General features: G+C 44.9%; 1 protein-coding gene across 5 annotated transcripts in view; it reads left to right on the forward strand.

The window, feature by feature from the left end:
• Positions 1-848: 848 nt before the first annotated feature.
• The window catches only part of itgb4 (integrin, beta 4), a 99,376-nt gene continuing 78,592 nt past the window's right edge, over positions 849-21,632 (forward strand). For 4 of the 5 annotated variants that reach the window (XR_007933486.1, XR_007933485.1, XR_007933484.1 and 1 more), the window contains exon 1: positions 850-1,349. Coding sequence is in view for 2 of the 5 variants with exons in the window: in XM_051919041.1 (XP_051775001.1) it covers positions 1,222-1,349 (128 nt within the window). In the remaining 3 variants the exon portion in view is untranslated. Of the gene's footprint in view, positions 1,350-21,632 lie in introns of all 5 variants that reach the window. The other variant, XM_051919040.1, reaches the window with a different exon arrangement.

Consider the following 21,632-nt stretch of genomic DNA (forward strand, 5'->3'; position numbering starts at 1 on the left):
GTAATGAATTATTATTATCTAATAAAAAAAGACATGAAAGGCACTATATAAAGAGACAGATGAAGAGTCAACATAAAAGAAGAGATCTGACATGAAATGCCCTATATAACACATACTGTATATTTACTAGTAATACACATTACTGTCCACATTATACTGCCATTCTCCACCTTTTATATATTGGCTTTTTGTCTCTGAAGTGTCTCATTCATACTGTTTGTTAGTTCCGTAGTTCATGTTATATGGATCTCTATTTGCAGAGGTGTAACCTCAAGCAATACAGGTGGGGCAGTAGTCCCGGGTTCCGCAATCACTGCATGGTCATTGTTTCTCAAGACTTCATTTATTATTCACGGTATCATCATTCCCACAACTTCATAAAACTTAATTGACTTGTGACCTTTTATGTAAGGTAGGCTTGACGTATCTTATTAATAATGGTCATTATATAATTGGACTTAAATTTCACGTGCGGGGGACCTAACGGCTAATAGATTCTTGTCATGTAACTTTATTATGACGTGCTTTGTTATTCTATTAGGCTATATAGCCCCTTTCATATCTATCTTGCTGTCTCGTGCTACCCGATAAATCAAAGTATTGACACGCGACCCTGAGGAGCACGCAGACGCGCTCCATAAAGCGCCATTGCCTTCTCCGTTGCCCAGTGTCTCTGTCGGCTCTGTGACGCACTGGTCTGCCGTTAGTTCAAGGTGAGTACATAGGCCGAGCATTTGTCGCTCGCTCGCTTTTTTTGGCACTCACAAGCCCTTCCTGCTCCGCTTCTTTCTCCTAAATGTTTTGCTGTGGAATGGCCCCAAGTAAGATGCTGCTGATGTGTGTGTGAGAGAGAGAGAGAGGGATAATCACGTCTACTCCAGAGCAATGACCAGAAGATAACAGACTCCGAGTTCCATGCCTTGATGAACTTTCTAAATACGCGACTCCGTCCTTGCCACAAGACAGAACACATAATCCGGTGCTTCAAAACAGGGGCTGCGCGGTCCACGTCTGCATGCACTTCGGTTGCGTCTTTTACGCAGCGCGCCTTGTTGAATATAAAAACGCCCGCAGTTGCAGATGTGCTGCCTTTTTGAAGTTTGCAGTCCGTTACGTGGCCGGCCGCATGCCTTTTAAAGCAGCACTGCGCGCTCAAGCAACACAGCCGAACAAAAGCTTTTGAATGAATTCAATGATCTGAGAAGTGCAGTGGGGATTCTCATGGAAATCAGCGCCGCCAGAGCTGGAGGGGACCGCGAGGAGGGCACAGCGCCGGACACTAACAACGGGAGTGCGAGCGCGGACTGGAGAAGAGGACGAAGCAGAAGAGCGCAGGAGCCCAAAACTCGGTGAGTCAACCCGCTTTACCTTCTCCTGTCCGCCGGTTTGGATAAAAAACGTTTTCTGGTTCCACAAATTGAGTTTGTGCAGAGAACGAAAGATACGCTGCCCACTGTGGATTGACGAGATTCGTGTTCAAAGTAAAACGCAGGTCGCCAATCGGCCTCGCAGGCAGGTGTCTGTCCGTTTATTTCTTTCCCCGTTTTCACTTGCGCTCCAATCCGGGGGTGCGGCTGCGCCGATTCACTCGCTCAGATTACTTCTTGGGTTCCCGATGCAGTTAATTGAAATGTGCGTCGTAACTCTTAAACTTGAACAGTTTGTTACTTGTTGTTTTGGGGAAACACGTTTTAGGTACTCGGCGAAAGTCGGATCAGCCCTGCTTGGCGGGCGGGGAACCTCTCAAAGCGCTCGCATGGTCCAAACAAACAAGTTAGATATATGAATGCCGTGATTGGGCGGTTATTTCCAGTTACTTGTGGAAAGGTCTCCATAAAACAGTATATAAGCACTCAAGCAAAAATGTATCATTCGGCTAATATAACGGCGCAAGCAGCACTTGGGAGTCGCAGCAGGGATGTTGTGTCTGTCGAGGTACATGATCCAACTGTGTTTATGTGTCACGGTTCAAATTAACTGCCACTCTAAATGAGGCTTGTGCAACTCTGTGCCTCTCATTATGCCTCACGAGGGTCTCATATTTTGACAACACGCTAAAACAGTGAAAAGACTTAATTAAATGAGTCAGTAATGAGACCAATTTTGTTCACATAGCATGTTATCATCTCGATGCACTTCACAAGAACTGCCATACTTCAATCCCCTGTGCCAGTGCCCCTAGGAAAGCACAGTCAGCAGTCATGGCTGTATATATATATAAAAAACAAAACCATCCTCTTACTGTATATAGCACCTGTCCATAGTGAACCCCATTTTGATTTGCCTCCCAGGAATAGCGATAGTTTGTACAATGGACAAGCAGCAATTAAGGGAGCTTGCTCAGTATCATACAGTGGGTCAGCGGTGGGGTTACAAGGCTGTGGTCTGGACTTGTATAGCAGCTCTGCGCAGTGAATGCCATCCCCAAGTGCTTTCAGATATTGGCATGTCTTTAATTATACTTGGAGCTCAGGTGCATTTATTCATCAGCAAGTCAGCAGGATGTGCAGATAACTTTTATACAGTGGACTATACTATTTGTTGGTATAGTGGTCTCCCCGTTTCTAGAATGGGCGGGTCAGGGTCAGTCTGATAGAAGCGAGGATCAATTCTTATTTGCACTGGAAGGAAATTGATGTGTCCAAGGAAAAGCAGATGGAAAACGCAAGGAATGGGAAGAAAGCAGATCTAAATACTCCATGACCTGTTTTTCCATAGACCTTCATGGATTCGATTAACAATAGCATTGTTAAAAGATTTTATGTCCTTACCCAAGCTGAGCACTGATAAGAACAGCCAGGACAAACATTATCCCAGTGTCCAAATAAAAAAAAGTCATGTAAATAAATGCAAAATGTAAGAAAGTGAACAGAGAACCTGGCCTGATGTAAGCCTAGGCCACTTCACACGAGTTGCTTTTCCACTGGCACCCAAGTCCTGTTTGGTGTCTCTTACTTCACATCCTACCAATGGTTCATGGAACCCCAAAGAAATTTCAGGGCTTGGCTGCTTAGTGCTCTGTCTGTGGAAAGCACTCCCACCTGCAATGCCACAATCAACGATTGATTTAGCTTGAGTGACAAAATTATATTGCAGATGGTTTAGCTCTATGTGACACAACCATACTACAGTCACTGATTGGTTTAATCCTGGATGATGTAATGATACTATAGCTGGTTATTGGGTTAGCCCTATGTGACACAATCACACTGCAGTTGCCGATTGGGTTAGCCTTGGATGATGTAAGCATGTTAAAGTCACTGATTTGTTTGGCTCTGCGTGATGTAACCAGGCTGTAATCACTCAACGGTCAGTGACTGATTTGGCCGTATGACATAATCATGCAGAATATGTTGCAGTCACTGAAGGGTTTCACCCAGTTTGATGTCATTACATTGAGATCACAGAGTGGACTCTGTGCATTTCACCATGAACGTGACAAATCAGCACTCCATATTTTCCTGCCCCATATGCCAGTTTTGAGATGTGTGGGTTTTCCTACTTCACTTGATGCAAAATGGAGTAACAAGTGAACTAACCAGAGGACAAATGTTTGAGCAGTTATTGGCAGTGCTTAAAATGACATAAAAACATACAAAAGAAACTAAGTAGGCAGCAGGTGACCTGTACAGTGAAAAAAAATGGGAGCGCTGAAGCAAGAGGATGGAAAGCATTACAGCACTTCTTTCCTCCAAGTTTGTACCAAGTGCAAAGGCACAACTATTAGTCAGGTGTGTTTTGTAGAACACCTCCTAGAGTTCTTACTTGTAAAGAAAAGAAACGCACACGCACACACACACACACACCTTGAGCCAGACTGTCAGCCAGGGTGTGGCTCCCTGTGTTAGATGTCTCCTAAAATGACCACTGATAAAAACCAGCATCACGTGTGTGTACCCTCTAGTGGACTGGAGTCCCTTCTATCTCCAGGATGGTCGTAGCTCCCTGCAACAGAAGATATGGTGTTAGAAAATGGGCGGACCAACACCCGATGCTGTTCTAAATTTAAGTAGCCATCAGTTAACAAGGTGGCTCCATTTGTTAGGCAGATGTTTCGGTGCATCCGCAGTAAACTTTAAAATATGAAACATGTGAGAATAACTGAACTGGCAAGCAGAAGGGAAAAAAAAAAAAAAAAAAAAAAAAGGTTTAAACGGCTGGAATTTTGACCTCCCCCCCCCTCAAAAAATCTGAGGTTGCTCAGGTTGAAGGAGCAGGTCCTAAAGTCTGAAATGCACACTAATCCTCCACTTCTCTGACAGTGATAGTTTTTTGCAAGCATCCGCGATGTTTTTAAGCCCCCAGTATGGCAAAGCAGGGGCTCCACAGTGTAGGAAATGCTAGAGTGCCACCCGACTCTTCTGAAAAGGGACACATGGGCATCCCTGCCTGGGTTTGATCCAGCCTTAATAACGTGGATTATGCAGGCTTGTGACAAACTCTACCCACTCTCCCCTCCATTTTTCATTTCACCAAAACAGACCCCCTTATTCAGTCGAGAGGCTTGAGCGTAGAACTCGACCTCACCCACCTAATTGTTGTCGTTCTGACTTTCCACGCTTTTATCGTCCAGTCTCGGATGGCTACGGCTTTCCTCGTCTAATTGTTTGTGTGTTTTATTTTCAGATTAGGATGGTTGCATCCTCTGGGTACCGAGGGCAGCCCATGCTGTATTCACACTTGGCAGACTGTCAGCCCCCCCCCCCCCTTTCCTGCCTTTAGTTTCCTGTCACTCATTTCACCGCCTCGCCCTGCATCAGCACATCCCTGATCTGCCAGCCTGACGCCTAAGAGGGGGGGCTGGGTGGGCCGTGGCACATGGCTGCGCACCAAACACTGGCCAGTCATTACTGAAACAGTGGGATTTCTTTTTCTTCAGAAAAAAAAAAAAAAAAAAAACACACATTTTTACAAATCTTTTAACAGAGGCTTCCTTTACTGCACAAGCCCTCCAATTAACTGGAGTGGTGGGAGTGATGATGAGTGTGACCAGACAAGCTGAGCACAGGACTGCCATCACATGTTTCATCTGATATTTATTCAATAACATAACTAAGCAAAATCTGTTGGGGGCTCCAATAACCAGCCTACCCCTACTGCGTGTCTTTTCTGCACCTTTATCTTTATTAGAATCAAATACACTGTGTGGCCATTGGACTGTAAAGGAGCACCAGGGCTCAAAATAAACTTTAGGAGTTTCAAGGCAAGCATCGACTTAAAAACAAATTCCATTAAACATTAACAGCATTTAGAAAAATACACAATATATATTTTTTTTAAATAAACAATTAAATGCTATGAAGCATAAATCAAATGGAGGAATAGTACTGGGCTCTGTGCTGGCACTGCCTTGTGCCCTTTCTGTAGTTCTGTGCTCTCTGTCGATACTGGCTTATGCTCCCTCTATGGCACTGGCTGGTGCCTTCATTATATTACTGATCTCTGCTGGCACTGGCTGATGTTTTTTAATACTGGGCTGTATGCTGGCACTGGCCAATAATCTCCCTCTGTCACTGACAGCTGCCCTTTCTGTAGTACTAGGGTCTCTACTAATACTGGCTGATGCCTTCTTTAAAGTACTCTGTGCTGGCACTGGCTGATGTTCTATCTCTCTCTCTATGGCAATGGGCACTGTGCTGGCACTCGTTGACTCTTTCTATGGCGGACTCTCGCGATGGCACCGGTTATTGCCTTCTTTATAGTACAGGTCTCTGTACGGATACTGGTTAATCTCTCTCAATACATTACAGAGACAGAGAAGAAAAGAAAAATGGGTCCAAAGTAGCATCAATAGTTCATATATATGCACACTTTATTTATTGTAGTATTATAACCTTCTGCACTCCTCACTAGCATTTATTGCTCTCTCTTTATACTTCTAATTCTTGTTAGGAATATAACTTTCTACTTTAGTAGAACATGTCCATACTTGTAAAGCCAATAAAGCTACTTTAAATTGAATCAACTGCACTCTATGGCACTGGAAGATACTTTTTAAATAGTACTGGACTCTTTACTGGACTGTGCTGGCACAGGCTGATGCTTGTATTTTGGGCTCAGTGCTGACAGTGGCTGATGCCCGCTCTCTTTGTATCACAGGTCTGCACCGATACAGGCCGAGTCTGCCTGGCAGTATAAAGAGAGCATGAGAGAAGAAAACAAAATGGGTCCAAAGCAGCATGAATAATCCATATATGCATATACAGTATTTATTACTAAATTCTGCACTCTCCATCATTTATTCACTTAATCTTTATACTTTCATTCACGTAGCAATACAACGGTTTCTGCTTTGGCAGAGGAGGTGGCAGGTCCAGCCACATAAGGGACCAATAGGTCTTTAAAGGGCCAGTTACCACCAGTGTTGTGCAGAATGCCAAGTCCACTCCTCTGTCTCTTGCACACAACATTTACCTGCATCTTCTTTTCTCCTCACTTTCATACTGTCGTTTGGATGCCATGCTGTACTCTTCTGCGTTTTGACGTCCATATGGATGAAGGTGAAACAAAATCGACATTGTCATCATTTGATGTGACCAATCACAATTTGGATTCAGGTGGGAGGGAGTCAATCTCTGTTATGTTGTTTGAAAATTTCATCACGTCTGTAAGAAGCTTAGTTAAGTAATAAACGACAAACAACATCAACATGAAATTATAAGCGTAGCGCCCAACGTAACTTGTGTATAGGAAGGACTGACAGCGGTTATCCCTGATGCCTCACAGCTATAAAGACCTGCGTTCACTTTTTGTGCAGAGTTTGCATGCTCTCCCTATGTATCATTCTCTCCCACATCCCAGAGGGGTTTGTTTTTGGTTGATTGCTGTGGATGGTTGTACTCAGAGGGGTCGGTTCTTGTCTTGTGTCTGATGCAGACATAAAATTGCATTAAACAGGTACAATAAATAGATGGATCAAGTCAGTGCACCCAACATGCGTGTGCTTGGTCACAGTGGGCCATGGTGAATTTTGTCACTGTTCGTTTAAGGTGGTGTGATCAGTTTTACTGGGTAGACCCCTGACTGCTGGCTAGAAACTTGCCTTGTGCCCAAAGCTCATGGGACAGGGCCCAGGTCATCTTGAAAATCCTCCTAAAGTTAGCCCAGTGTAGGAAAGTGGTGCACAGACGGGCACCCTGTAGCCGTGAACGGGATTAAGCAGGTGTGAGCAGGTGATGTTATACCCCTGAAATCAGAGACTGGGGTACATCAGAAAGCTAAGACTCCTCACCAACCAAGGATAAAACATGCAAAGAGTTAACACAATCAGGACTGTGGTTTGAGACTCCGTCAGCTTGTATTTATCGATTCCTCATCTCCTCGTGCTGACTTCCAGCTGTGGTGTTCCAGGGTGGGGCAGCAGGAAAAGCGGAGAGCGGGAGTAGCGGAACAGGACTGTTGGAGAAGCGGAATGGAGCAACACAGCAGCGGGCCCTCTGAAGGCTCGTTCAGTCATTGGATTTTTGGCAGGCAGAATAAAGAGCAATGTGAATCACAAAGCCGAGACGCCGTTGATACGCGCCACGCCAGTTTGGGCTCCGCCACTCATATGGAGATCAGCTGCACTGGGTGGGCTACTGGGGCTCCATGTGTTTCCATGATGTGTGTTTATCAAAAAAAATGTCAACACTCTCACATAATAAAGAGTGTGTAAAGAAGAAGCTGAGAACTGGGAATAAAATATGACCCTAGAGTAGCTGTACATATGTTATAATATCCAGCCATTCGTCTTACTAACCCATTTATCCAGGGCAGCAAGCATTGGCCGCATCACAGTATGAATACACACACACACTTGGAATTAGTACATAGTGAGGACACAAGAGTGGAACACTGCTTACCTGAGATCTGTGGTACAAAATAACAAAACACAAGTATATGAGGGGTTGATTAAAAGGAGTGTGGTGTAGTTATCGACTATGCTGCTAGGTATCACATGACAACAGTTTTGTAAATCAGTCTGACAACTGGCATTGTGCCGTGTTCATCGAGTGCGTATTTCTGACATTTATTCTACAGTCATGTGCACGATTTCAACTATTTTTTTTCTACAAACCAAAAAAAAGCACATCGGGTCATATCAGACATCAAGACATTAATGGACTTGGTCTTCTAACAGGAAAACTCTTTACTAACCGTTAATCAACAGCATTACACTGAACTACGGAGGTGGCTGCTGGAAAAAAAATGTTCTTAGCAGTGGCACAAGCACCACTGCATTGGACAGGACAGCACACACGGCTGGACCAGGGCAGCACTCCTGCACACTATCCGTCAAAGATGTTTGGACCAAAACCAAGGCGACTGTTGCTGTACACATCCCATATTCACCACGTCTCGCTCCAAGTAACTTTTTTTTTTTTTTTTTTAAATCTGTTCTCAAAATTAAAATTGAGACTGAGGGGAAGACAATTGGCTATTGTGTTAGAAGTCCAAGGAAAAAAAAAAAAGAGGCAGGGGGCTCTAGACATGGTAACACACGGAGTACAGGCAATGTTTCCACAAATTGAAGAACTACAGGGACAAGTGCACAGCATCTTAAGAGAAGTAATTTGAACGCGAGTAAAAAGGAAGTTTCGCTTCCCGGGTCTTCCCTGCGTGGAGTTTGCATGTTCTTCCAGTGTCTGTGTGGGTTTCCTACGGGTGCTCCGGTTTCCACCCACAGCCCAAAGACATGCAGGTTAGGTGGATTGGCAATTCTAAATTGTCCCTAGTGTGTGCGTGTGTTTGTGTGTGCCCTGCGGTGGGCTGGCGCCCTGCCCGGGATTGCTTCCTGCCTTGCGCCCTGTGTTGGATGGGATTGGATCCAGCAGACCCCCCGTGACCCTGTGTTCGGATTCAGCGGGTTGGAAAATAGATGGATGGGTATAAAGGAAGTGCTAAGTTGTGTAATTTTTAACAAACCAAACAAAACACTTACGGGATTTTTTGACATTTTAATGGAAGGCAGATTGGGCATCTGTCAAGATGTAGGGTGTTCCCTTACCAGGCTCATACCCTATCATAATGGAAGGAAACTTCTGGATGGATAGGCATCCCGGCTGAAGTGATTGCTTGGTCGGGAAGCTGGTACTGTGAAAGGACAGCGGGGGGGCTGCCTCTCTAGGCCATGTGTTTCCTTAGTATGCTGGGTGGCAACATCCCTCTGGTACAGCTGCCATACAGAAACCCACAGGGCTGCATGGGAGATGTAGTTCTGGAGGGTAGCCTTATTGAGCTTTAAGTGGGAGCTGTTGGGACAGACTCCACCTGACCCAGAAGTGCTTACTGGCTATGGCATTGACATGCCAGAAATACTCAAAAGATCTGGGTTTAAAAAACAAAACAAAAAAAACACACCATCTGCCTCTCCCACTGTGTCAGAGTGGAGGGTGAAGGAGGATGAAGGAAAAAAAGATTACTATTATTATTGTTGTATGAAGAAGCCTGTCTGGGAGGTATTTTGCAGAGAAGTGTATTTGGACCTGGTACTGGTACCTGTGCATTTGTGTCTGGGGTGAGGGCCATGAGATGCCTCCCCAGTGGTCACTATAAATATTTATTCCTGTGACCGGAGGTAAAAAATAATGTCGCTGTTCCTCTTGTGCATTGTAAAGGAGGCTGGTATCAGGAAGGGGATCAAGCTGCAATGTTTACTTTAAAGGGGAAACTGGTCAACCAAGGTGAACCAGGAAAATGACACTTAATCATATACATTTAAATGTACTGCATGTGTGGTGGGTGCGTCAATGTGCTGTAATCCGCACATGCTCCCAACCTTACCTTATGTATATATGCACATAAATTAATGTGTGAATAAAAGGTATATGTTTATATAAATGTACAGTAAATGTGTGTGTATATTATAAATACACATACACTTATATATATAAAAAAAAAAACAACAAAAAAAAAAAAAACCACACACACGTAATATAGTAATACAAGACATGAGAATGCAGATAAAGAGTTGGAGGTTCCATGTGAGGCCCCATTTAACTTAAAGGAAAAATACTGAACACAAAACACAGATTCATATTCTTGCCTGCTGTCACAAGTGGTCTTCTCGGTTCTCTTTGGTGATCATCCTCCTCCTTTTGAAGGTGGTCCTAAAATAAAACACAGACTTCCTTATAGAACAAGCCAAGTGGAAGTGCTGGTGCTTCCAGAAGTGGGGTGGATGTGATGCCATTGGCCTGCATGAGAGTCCTCTTCCGTTCTAAAGACAGAGGTGGGATACAGGTTAGATACTCGGCATCACCCAAATCCTTCCCCCATACCCTTACCTTACCAGAGCCCATTAAAGACACACCATAACTCTCCTGTTTGACTATATTATATATTTAGCTGTTAATGGGTCCCACTATTTAATTCTAATGATTTTCGAATTGAGATCACCATCTAAACTTTGCATATTCATATTTCTCAGGCCTTCACTTTTTTCCCAATCCATCCTATTAACAAACCTGCTTTTCCAGAGCAGGGAGGGTCCCAGCAATCACTGGGTGCAAGGCAGGAACATTCTTTGGACCGGACGCCTGCCCACCACAGGGTAAATTTGCACACACACACACACACGGGGCCAATTTAGCATCTTCAGTCCACCTGTCCTGCACGTGTTTGGACTGTGGGAGGAAATCCACACATACACAGGAAGAACATGTGAACGTCAAACAGACAACCGTGAGAATGCTGGTTCTGTAAGGCAGCAGCACAGACATCTGTGCCACCATGCCATCCTTGGGTCAAGGTGTCTGTCAAACACATACTAAAAGCATTTGGTACAGTGAGCACAAAACTGAGTCCTCATCATGCAGGCAGCACCCAAGACTTGAACTCCAGTCTCCTTGTTGTAAGGCAGCAATGCTACCTTCACATTTTGCACACATTTCATTGAGACAGATATTGTATGAAAAACAGGAGCACAAACGGGATCAGAGTTAGCTGGCTGGCTCGGTTTGAAAGCCTGTATTATTTAGCTCCTGGTTAAAGAAAAAGACAATTAAAATGGAAGGCAATTAAATTCAAGGCAGGACTGCATGTTCCATTAATAATAATAATTCTTTACATTTATATAGCGCTTTTCTCAATACTCAATAGCATTAGATACATAGATATGAAAGGTGCTATATAATACTGATATAGGAGGGGAGAGTTTAGCTTTTAGAGAGGCTAAAGAAATATAACACACAGCAACAAACCCCCTCAAACACAAACAAGAATTACAAAAAAAGAAGAAAACCCTTCTGACATAACTAAAGACAAGCAAGCAGTGCTTGCCACTGAGGCACTAGAATGGCGTATTCCAGTGGTGTTTCCCCGACACGGAGAGAGGATGTGCACATCGCTCATGATGGCCCTCTGCTTTGTCTTCATTCCGTCTTCCACTGCAACCTCCAGCAGGTCCACTGGGCATCCAATAACAGAGCTCGTCTTTTTAATCAGCTTGTTGACTCGGTGGTCCTCTCTTGAAGAGATGTGACTGGTTGAGCACACCACACTGGCCAGTCCACAGTTGTAGGACATGTAAGGGACATCACTCCCCACATTAAAGTGCTTAATAATGGAGAAGATAACTGAAAAGAAAGCCTGCAGCTGCGGCCCTCCACGAACTGAGCCTCATGCCCGTGAGCTACGTGACCAAGGGGTTCTTTTCTTGAGGGTCTGGCACTTTATTGGCCGGCTGCTGCCAACGGCATGCCACTAGCAGGCATTGGTCTTTGTATTCTGCGTAAACCCCAGCTGTACAGTAGATAAGAGTAGCCACTGTCTGGGCAATAGTGGGCCTCACCTTTATCTAAGGCGGCGGTTACTGGATACAAGACTGAAACTTCAAAGGCACTTGCATCTTCAGTGGTTGGGGGGGGGAATGGAGGTGTCTTTGGGGAGACTCTTCCACCTCCTTTCCTGTCGATCCCAATTCTGCTCCAAGTCTCTCCGTCTTTCCTAATTGCCTGGGTGTGTTCCGCTGAGTGTGCGGGGCCCGCGGCTACGTTTTGTGCTGTCAGTCACATGGGTGGGGGCGACTCGGTCAAGCCTGTGCAGGTGTGGCGGCCTCAAAGGAATGCAGAGGCTGCCTGCGTACTCACGGAACTGAGTCACCTCGCGCAGCCTCGGCTACCTGCGTGCTGGAAATAAAAGTGCTTTCTCCGACAGGACTGGGGCGGGATCACGTAGCAGGCGGCTCTCTCCCTCTCACTGCCCTTCCCTCTCTCAGTTCTAAGGAGCCGAAGCCCAAGTGAAAGTCAATATTTGATCGACAGAGTTGTTGCTGCTGCTACTGCCTGGAAGAGCGGGACTTGCGTTCCTCAAGTTGTGCCACTTTTGGAAACTTTTCAGCCCAGTTTTCTTGGTGGGCAGGTGGATCCTTGTTTAAATCGCCACCCTCGGAAGAGTTTCTTCCTTGCTTTGCGAGCCGCCGTGCAGCGCTTTCTCGGACTTTGAAGCACATGCGTTTGGAGACGGGCTCTGCCAGGTTGGTGAATTTTTAATTCTTTGTGAAAAGGTTCTCAGGTAATCGGGAAGTTGGGGGGGGGGGGGGGATGGGGGTTGCCAAACATAAGAGGATTTGTAATTTATGCTAAATCGAGATTTTCCATACAAGGTGAAGCCTGTTGGACTAATCCAGTCACGCTGGACGAAGTGCATTGTGAAACGTGGGGCCATTCTGTCTTGCTGTAGTTGGCACGCCGCTCAAGGAGGTCTGGCATAAGACACGGGGTAAAAGCTGGCGGAGTTTTTGGGCATGCAGATGAAGTGAGCATCAAAGATCCAGGGTGCACCCCAAGGTGTAAACAGGTCACTTCTTTACCCCCATTCTGGGGCCACCCGTTTTCACTCCACTTCTCTGGTCTTGGACATGCAGGAATCGTGCCGCTTCTTCACACTCATGGCAAGCACAGCCGCGGGCAATCGCTTTTTTTTTTTTTTTTTTTTCTTTCTACTCCAAAAGGGGCCGCCCTGCTGTGTTGACTTTGTGGCCCCGCTGAACAGAACAAAGAAATCGATGACCAGGTGGGGGAGGTTAAAAAAGTTGCTTCAAGCACCCAGCGTGCCCAGAGGTTATGAAAATGTGGCGCTGCCATCATTGTCAATCCCAGACTTGTGCGACTGCAAATTTTAAAATTTGATATCCCAGTTTTACCAAATCAGGGCTTGGCAAGTTTTACGTCTTCAGCCAACCCCACCAGACACCTCAATAAGACTCAAGAACTCCTTTAACAGGCTGACTTAATAGGCATTACTTACAAATGGCTGCTATTGGATAAGATACAACATCCGTTTTCTGGAAAGGTTCACCAATTCTACTGTTGTAAAGATGCAGAAAGTATTTGGAACGCATCTGGAACACCAGTTCTGGACTGGTGGCCAGTCTGTCACAGAATATAAGGCTGGCATGACCTCTGGACTGGCAGTCAGTCTATCACAGAACACAAGTTGTGCACTACTGGTGAATCCGGGGCCAGTTCATTACAGGACAGAAGGCAGGCAGACCGTCATCACAGGATACAAAGTGGGCACCAGCTCCAGATTGGTGGCCAGTCCATCACAGGACAGAAGGTGCACACCACCTCTGGACTGGCGGTCACACTCATGTACACACCAGGCCAGTTTAGAGTCTCCATTTGACTGAGGGAAAGCCCATGTGGATGGACACAGGAAAAACAAGCAAAACTTCACATAGAAAGTCACTGGACTGGGCTTTGAACCCTGAATCGGCAGCACTGACCTCTGTGCCAGGCTCTATTAGTTTATGCGCTCTAAATTCGCCGTATTTGGGTTGTGCAGAACTCGTTTTCAAAAGATTTCCAATTTTGCGTGAAAATCTGAGCACTGCTTTAGTCAGTTTAGTCAAGCACTTTGAGCATGATTAAGGCACTATACAAATAGAATGTATTATTAATCTAAAGTTAACAGTCATGATGCCCACTCAAATCTCTCTGAAAACCGATTGTTTTTCATTTACCTATTTTTCAAATCCAATTTTTGGAGAGCTGAACAGGATACCAGTCCATACCTGGCACATTAACATAGACATGCACATACCTTCATACCAGGGCAAAGTACAGGAGGAAATGGGACCCACCTGCCCCCCCCCCCCCCCCATTTTCTGAGATCACTTATTCTACCACCAGGCTATAGGAAGCTTGTTGGCTACCTTAGCACCAACAAAATCAAGGCAGAAACACAATCTGGGTGGGATGCCAGTCCATTGCAGGGCACATCCACTTTCATGCTGGCACTTCTTTGTCACGTCTGCCTATCCACTCATCTTCTGAACATCTTCCAATTATGAGGTTGTTAAAAGCAGGCAGGAACAGATTCTATAATCAGGTGCCAGTCCATTTCTGGGCACAATCTCACACAGACACTCGTTCATACCAGGGCAAAAGATGGGAGGAAACCAGCATCTACCCATTCCTCCTGGGCGTATACATTTTCATACTGGCACATCTTTGGAGTGAGTGAGGAAACTGAAAGCTGCCTATCCCTCCATTCTCTGAACCAGCTTCTTCCATTTCCAGGCTCCTATACCAACATTGGAAATAGATACTGGATGGGATGCCCATTCATTGCAGGGTATATACCCTTGTGAACCAACTCTACATAACTGGCAGGTCTTGTGGATGAAAGCAAAATTCACTGGCCCACCTATTTTCTGAACAAACATCAGACTGTAGGAAGGTGGCACCTTCCCCAGCAGCACAAGGATCAGGGAAGGTGGAATGCCAGTTCTTTGTAGGGTACAGTCACACATAAATGCTAACTCACTCACAATGGGCCCACATAACAAGTGCATCTTTAGGATGAGGAAAGGAGGCAAAGTCCACCTGTCCATTCATTTTCTGAACAAGCATCTTTTATGACCAAGACCAAGACAGAACCAACAGCACCTCGTCACAGGGCACCCTCATAAACGCAGTCACCCATATTGGACCAGCCTAACAGGTCCATACGTGCATTTTATGAACCTGATTTAATAAAGCATCACAGAGAAGTGGAGAACGTTTACATAGCGGGCAGCAGGCCGACAGTTGAACCCGGGTCCAGGGAGCAGCGCGAGCCACTCCTCCACCACTGATATTGTGCTCCACATTCAAGCAAACCTGAAGTGTCTATGAATGATGTCTAATTTCATTAAAATGTATTCCCCTGATTAGCTATTTCAGGATAAAAACTAAACCACCTCATAAATTAATCCTCCTGAAGGGCAGAATGTATGGAGAAAAACGTCAGTCAGGGGCTTGAGCTCCTGATGGCAACACAAACTGACAAATCAGGGGTGGCGACAAACTACAAATAAGAGATATTTTATTAATCCCAAGGGGAAATTCACATACTCCAGCAGCAGCACACTGATAAAGAAAATATTAAATTAAGGAGAAATAACAATGCAGGTATACATGCAGCTTTTCACACATTATTACTACTGCCTCTTCATATCATCATCATTATATCATAACTTTCAATTAATCCAAGGCAGAAACAAGGTAGCTGGGGCCTATCCAGGCAGCAGTGGGTGCAAGGCAGGAACCAGTCCTGGACAGGGTGCCAGCCCATTACAGGAAAATAAAACGGTGAACTAATAATAGTAAGGTCAGTCATTCTTCAACCAACTTAAGGCAGGATCATCAGGGCTGGAGCCTATCCAGGTACCCTTGGGTGCAAGGCAGGAACAAGCCCTGCACAGGCAAGAATATCACAATTCTGAACAGTAAATAACAACAACCACCACCTTCATTCTCAAACCCACTTCTCCCAAGGCAGAGTCACAGTGATAGGAGCCAATCCAGACGGTAGTCGGCACAAGACAGGAAAAAACCCTGGATGGGCTGCCAGAGCATGGCAAAGCAAATAATATCGTGAATGGTTAGTGAGGATAATAATACTTTCAGTCATTCTTAAACCTATTTAATTCAAGTCAGGATCGCAGGGGCTGGAGCCTATCCAGGCAGCAATGGCTGCAATGCAAAACCCAGCCAGGTTGCCAGTCCATTTCAGGGCTTACAAAACTGTGAATAGGTAATAATAATAGTATTAATAATAATGTCAGTCATTCTCAAGCCCACTTATTCCAAGGAAGGATCACAGGGACTGCAGCCTTTCCATGCAGTAATGACTGCAAGGCAAGAATCAGCCCTGGATGGGATTCCAGTACATTGCAGGACTGATAATATTGCGAGTGGTTAATAATCTCAGTTGTTCTTCAACCTGTTAAATTCAAGATGGGGTCACTGAGGCTGGAGCCTATCCAAGCATCAGTGAGTGCAAGGCAGAGACCAGCCCTGGTTGGGGTCCCAGTACATTGCAGGGCTAACAAAAGTGTTAACAGGCTATAACAGTAATAATAATACCACCAGCGGTCATTCTCAAAACACACTTATTCCAAGGCAGGACTGCAAGATCTGGAGCCTAACCAGGTAGCAATGGCAACAGGGCAGGAACAAGCCCTGGATGGGCTGCCAGTCCATTGCAGGGCTGTTTAATCCAAGGCAGGATCAAAGAGGCTGGTATCTATCCTGGTAGTAGTATGCATAAGGAAGGAACAAGCCTGGGATGGAATGCTAGTCCATTTCAGGGCTTATAAAACTGAACTGCTACCAATAACAATAATAATAACAATAATGTCAGTCACTCTCAAACCCGCTTATTTATTACAAGACAGGATCAAGGGGGCTGGAGCCCAACGTTGAAGCAACGGCACAAGGCAGGAGCCAGCCCTGGATAGGCTGATAGTCCACTGCACAGCTAATAAGATTGTGAACAGGTAATAACAATAATAGTCATATATTTTATTTACTACGTGCCACTCCCATCTCCAACATGTTCCGGTTTTGTTAGGGCATCAGCCCTAAATGGGCTTAGCCTGGTGAGGTATCTGGTACAAAGCAAGTACCAAACTAGGCAGGCTGGCAGTCCAACCCAGATTTTCAACTCTGACCTTACCTTGTTTTGTTGTGATTTAATTCTTTAATATTATTGCCTAACCTTAATTGTTTTTCTTGTTAACCTTCTCTGTGATCTTGCAAAGCACTTTGAGCTACATTGTTGTATGAAAATGCGCTATATAAATAAATGTTGACCGATATTCAACCTAGCAAATGGGGAAAGACTTTGCAGTCACTCGGTACTGGTGTCCCAATAACCAACTGGCATTCCATCCAGGGAGGGTGCCAGCCTTGAGCGTCTTGCTGATGCGACAGACTTGCAGCTCTCTACCCTTGTGAAATGGCTCAAAAATGATCAATGAGGGCAAAAGCTATAGTTATTGATTACGGTGTTTTCCAGATTTGGGATTTGTTGAATTTGCACTCAGGATTGCAACAGTTTTTGCCTAATTATCACGTCTCAGTGAAAAGGGGACCCTTTTTAATAGGTAAACTGCTTTTTGGGTTTTATTCTGCAAGTTCTCCCTGTGTTTGCACGAGTTTTATTTCAGTTATGGCAGTTTCTGTGGCTCTACGTGGGCGTGTGGGGGCCCCCGAGATGGAGTGTCATTCCACCCAGCACTGGTACCTCCCTTGAACCCAGTGCTGCCAGCAGAGGTGTCATGCCAATCCCACAGATATTACACTATAAAATGTTTGCTTAGTAAAGTATATAGCGCCTTTCACACATTTGACTGACCCCAGCATTACACTAAAAACATGTTTGCCAAGTGAAATATTGTATATAGTACCTTTCCTGGTTTGCACTTTAAAATGCCATCTGCATTACACTGTAAAATGTTTAATGAAGTTCATAGTGCCTTGCACAGTCCACACTTTCCGATGCCACTAGCATTATACGGTTGCTTAATGAATTTTATAGCACTTTTAACCGTTTGTACTTTTCAGAGTACCTGCATTACTTTATAAAGATGTTTGCTTAGTGAAGTATGTAGCGCCTTTCACACTTTGCCGTGCCTCTGCAATTACATTAAAAATGTGTTAGCTCACTTAGGTATACAGTATAGCACCTTACACTTTCTCATGCCACTCTCTTTACACCATATTTTTTTCCCCCCATACTTGGACTGCCTTACAGTTTATGCTTTCTAAAACTACTACTGTTGCACTAAACTTTATAGCACCTTTCACAATTTGCATATTTTTGTGCTACTTGCATTACAATCTAAAGTGTACGCATAGTGGAGTGCACAGTACAGCAGGTTTCAAATTTTAGTGCTCCTGCATCACACTATAAAATGGGATAAAATGTTTAGTGAAGTATGTAGCGCCTTTCACTCTTTGCACTTTAAAAATGCCATCTGCATTACGCTATACAATTTTTAGTGAATTTTATAGCGCCACTTATAATTTGAATCACAATGCTGTGATTTTTGCAGAGTCAGTGAAGGCTCTAAGCGAGGAGTCCGATGGACTGAGCTTGTGAGTCTAGGGCTTTAATGACCTCTTGGGCACGGCTATCAGCAGTGTGTCTATCTGCAGAGAGAGTGTTGACCTCGTCGAGAGGTTTACTTGCCTCGGCAGTGACAGTCAGGTCTCTGGTGACTCTTCCTATGAAGTCGGTAGACGGATTGGGAGAGCAGGGGGGGGGGGGGTCATGAGGTCACTGGAAAGGGGTGTGTGGCGCTCCTGATATCTGTGTAAAAGGACGAAGGTCCAAGTCTTTAGAGTCCTAGTGCTCCCTGTTTGTGAGACATGGATGCTATCCAGTGACCCGAGATGAAGACTGGGCTCCTCCATGTGTGTCTCTTCAGACCGCTGGTTTGACTTTGTGTTGCTCATGGAGTCCCGAATGAGGCACATGACCTGCATTGTGAAGGAGCGTCAGTTATGGCACTAAGGCCACGTGGCATGATTACCTGAAGGTGACCCAGCTCATTGTTGGGGACCCAAGTGACTGGACCTGGCCAAGGAGATGCCCACCCAACACCTGGCTGTGGCAGATAGGTCATTTCCGGGGGGTGGGACTGGACCACGTCTCTGCTTGGGGGGTTGTCAACCAGGGTCCCGTGCTGTTTCGTCTTGTGGTGGGTGAGGCAATGTGCTATACCAGTGCATGCTCCCCAACCGGACTCATAATTTGCACTTTAAAATGCCATCTGCATTATGCTAAACATTTTTTTGTGAATTTTATAGCGCCATTCTCAACTTGCATTTTAAAATGCCATCTGCATTATGATATACATTTTTTGTGAGGTTTATAGCGCCTTTTACAGTTTGCACTTTCCAATGTCACTAACACTACACATTAACATTTTTCGCCATTTATACTGTCCAATGCTACCTGAATTACATGATAAGATGATTGCTTAGTGAAGTATATGGCGCCTTTCACGCTCTCCAATGCCCCTGCATTACATTAAAGATGCGTTGGCCCCGTGCATGTATACAGCACCCTTCACAGTCTGCACTTTCCGATGCCACTCGTACCACACTTCACGGACTGCACTTTTTAATGCTACTTGCATTACGCTCACACTTTCCAATTCCTTCACATTATTGTATAAAAATGTATTTGGGCAGTGAACTTTATAGCGCCTTTCCCAGAACACCATAAAACGTGTTTGCTCAGCGAGCTCGAGTACCAAAGCTGCCCCCGCCACCGCCGGCTGTTTACTCTCCGCAGTCATCTGACAGGCCCGAGCATAAAGCCGCCAATTCAACGGCCATCGTGTTTACTCTCGGCATGTGCGATTCTCACATCCCTCACTCGGAAGAAATTCCTCTTTGGCGGGCCTTCCTTTTTCATGTCAGACAATCGGGCGGCTTGTTTTGGGGCCTGCCGGCCATCGCTACCCCCTGCTCCGTCCAGCGGTGAGGCTCACGAGTCACGGCAGGGGTCAGCTTTTGTTTATTTCGGTGGGAAGTTATCCGGTAACGTGCCCCTTCTAGAAGGTCACTTAGTTATTTTGGTTTTGCTAAAGATGCCAGTCTTGACCAGGAGAGGGCGACGTCCATACAGTCAAGCATTCGGAATATCACAAAAGCAGGTCTCGGGTTCAACTGATGTAAGATAGAAACTGTACCTGCTGTGCCGCCTAACAATACCACTATAAAGTACAAAACACATTTACAAATCTACATTGTGGCAGCACTGCGTAGGCTACATCACGGGAGGCAGCCCGCGCATGGACGCCGAATGTCACAAACAATCACTGGCCACTAACTACACAATAATAATACAACGGTAACGACAGCAGTCTTCAAAATGGCGTACCACGTCAAAACACAAACGCTGGTAATTAAAAAAAAAAAAAAAAACGCTCAACATGGCAACAGGTCTGCCCTCAACGCTATACCCGCATTACTAAAAACTTTGTATTTAAAAGTATAAATAAATTTCAAATTGACTTACTTTATCACTTCGCAAACGTCGTCCTCCATGGTTTACCGCCACCTGCTCTTCACCTTCACTCGTCACGCGCACTCAAGTTCGGTCTCTGATGCCGCGCACTAATTGGACGGTGAGATTGCATCATTTGCATACATAGTCAGGGATGGGGGTATCAGGACTTATGGGTATACGTTGAAATGCAATTGAATTTTGATAATATGTGACTAATTTGTTTATTATTTCAGGAATAATTTTAATTTACATATTTATGGGGCTGCATGATTAATATATTTAGTACTATGAAAAAAGAAAAGTCACCATCGTAAATCATCTAATAGGTGATATAAATAGGTGACAAATATTAATTTTCAAGCGCTGATATGTTATTACACTATTATCTGCACCCTTTCGTAATAAACATAATATTTATGCCTTGAGCATGGGAAAGGCACTACAGTATATAAATAAAATTTATTATATTAAGATTATAAAATTATAATAACAGTATTGTATAATTAACAATAAGAGCATCATTTAGCATCAGGCACTGTGTTTGCTGGGGAATGTGGATGGTCTGTGGACCAAAGCTTCTCCCCATGTCAAAGATTCAATCTGTTTAGAAGAAAGTAAAATGCAAAAATTAAAGAAACCCTGCCAATGCAGTCCAAATACTACTTTTTCGTGAGACCGCCTTGCTAGAGCTCCCCTCTCGTGTCCACAGGTGCAAACCCACCAGTGATGACTCCACTCAAAGCATCTTTGAGCACTGTGAGCGGACTTCCTGCACAGCACTGTAAATACTTTGAAGTGGCTGGGGTCCAGTTCAGACCACCCATCACACTCTTACATGTCGAATGGCCACTCTAATGTGTGTGCATGGGCGTCCCCTACGGACGGTTTTCCAGTCTGACATGCCTTTCCTCTGATGATACTCCATTGTGACGTCTCATTTAGGACGCTGCTTGCTACTCCTGTCACTTAAAGCTGGGGATTCATTTTGGCACCTGCTGCCATTTCGGAGGCTGTTCACTTATGGCTTGGTCCATTTAAATTTTTTTTTCCCAGTGGTCCCCCATTGCCTCTTACTTCTTGCACACAACTTGTCACAAATATTTCATGTTCTATCAATTCTGTAAAGTTCACTTCATCTCCCCTCCCCTTCCATGCAGGGCAGAGTTGTGAAGGTGATGTGAAAGCCAACATGCCCGCAGACGTCAAAACTCCAGTTGGTCAGACGCTGACCGATGTTGTCAGGCTGGTCTGCCCAATGCAGGGTGTCATTTTCGGGAGTGGCGGAGACGTGCTGTCTGGTTACATCACCGTCACGTTGGCCTCACAGTTAGATCTAAAGTGGTGGGTTTGTTCAGGGG

Source organism: Erpetoichthys calabaricus, chromosome 14 (assembly GCF_900747795.2).
Source record: "Erpetoichthys calabaricus chromosome 14, fErpCal1.3, whole genome shotgun sequence".
Taxonomy (NCBI): Eukaryota; Metazoa; Chordata; class Cladistia; order Polypteriformes; family Polypteridae; genus Erpetoichthys; species Erpetoichthys calabaricus.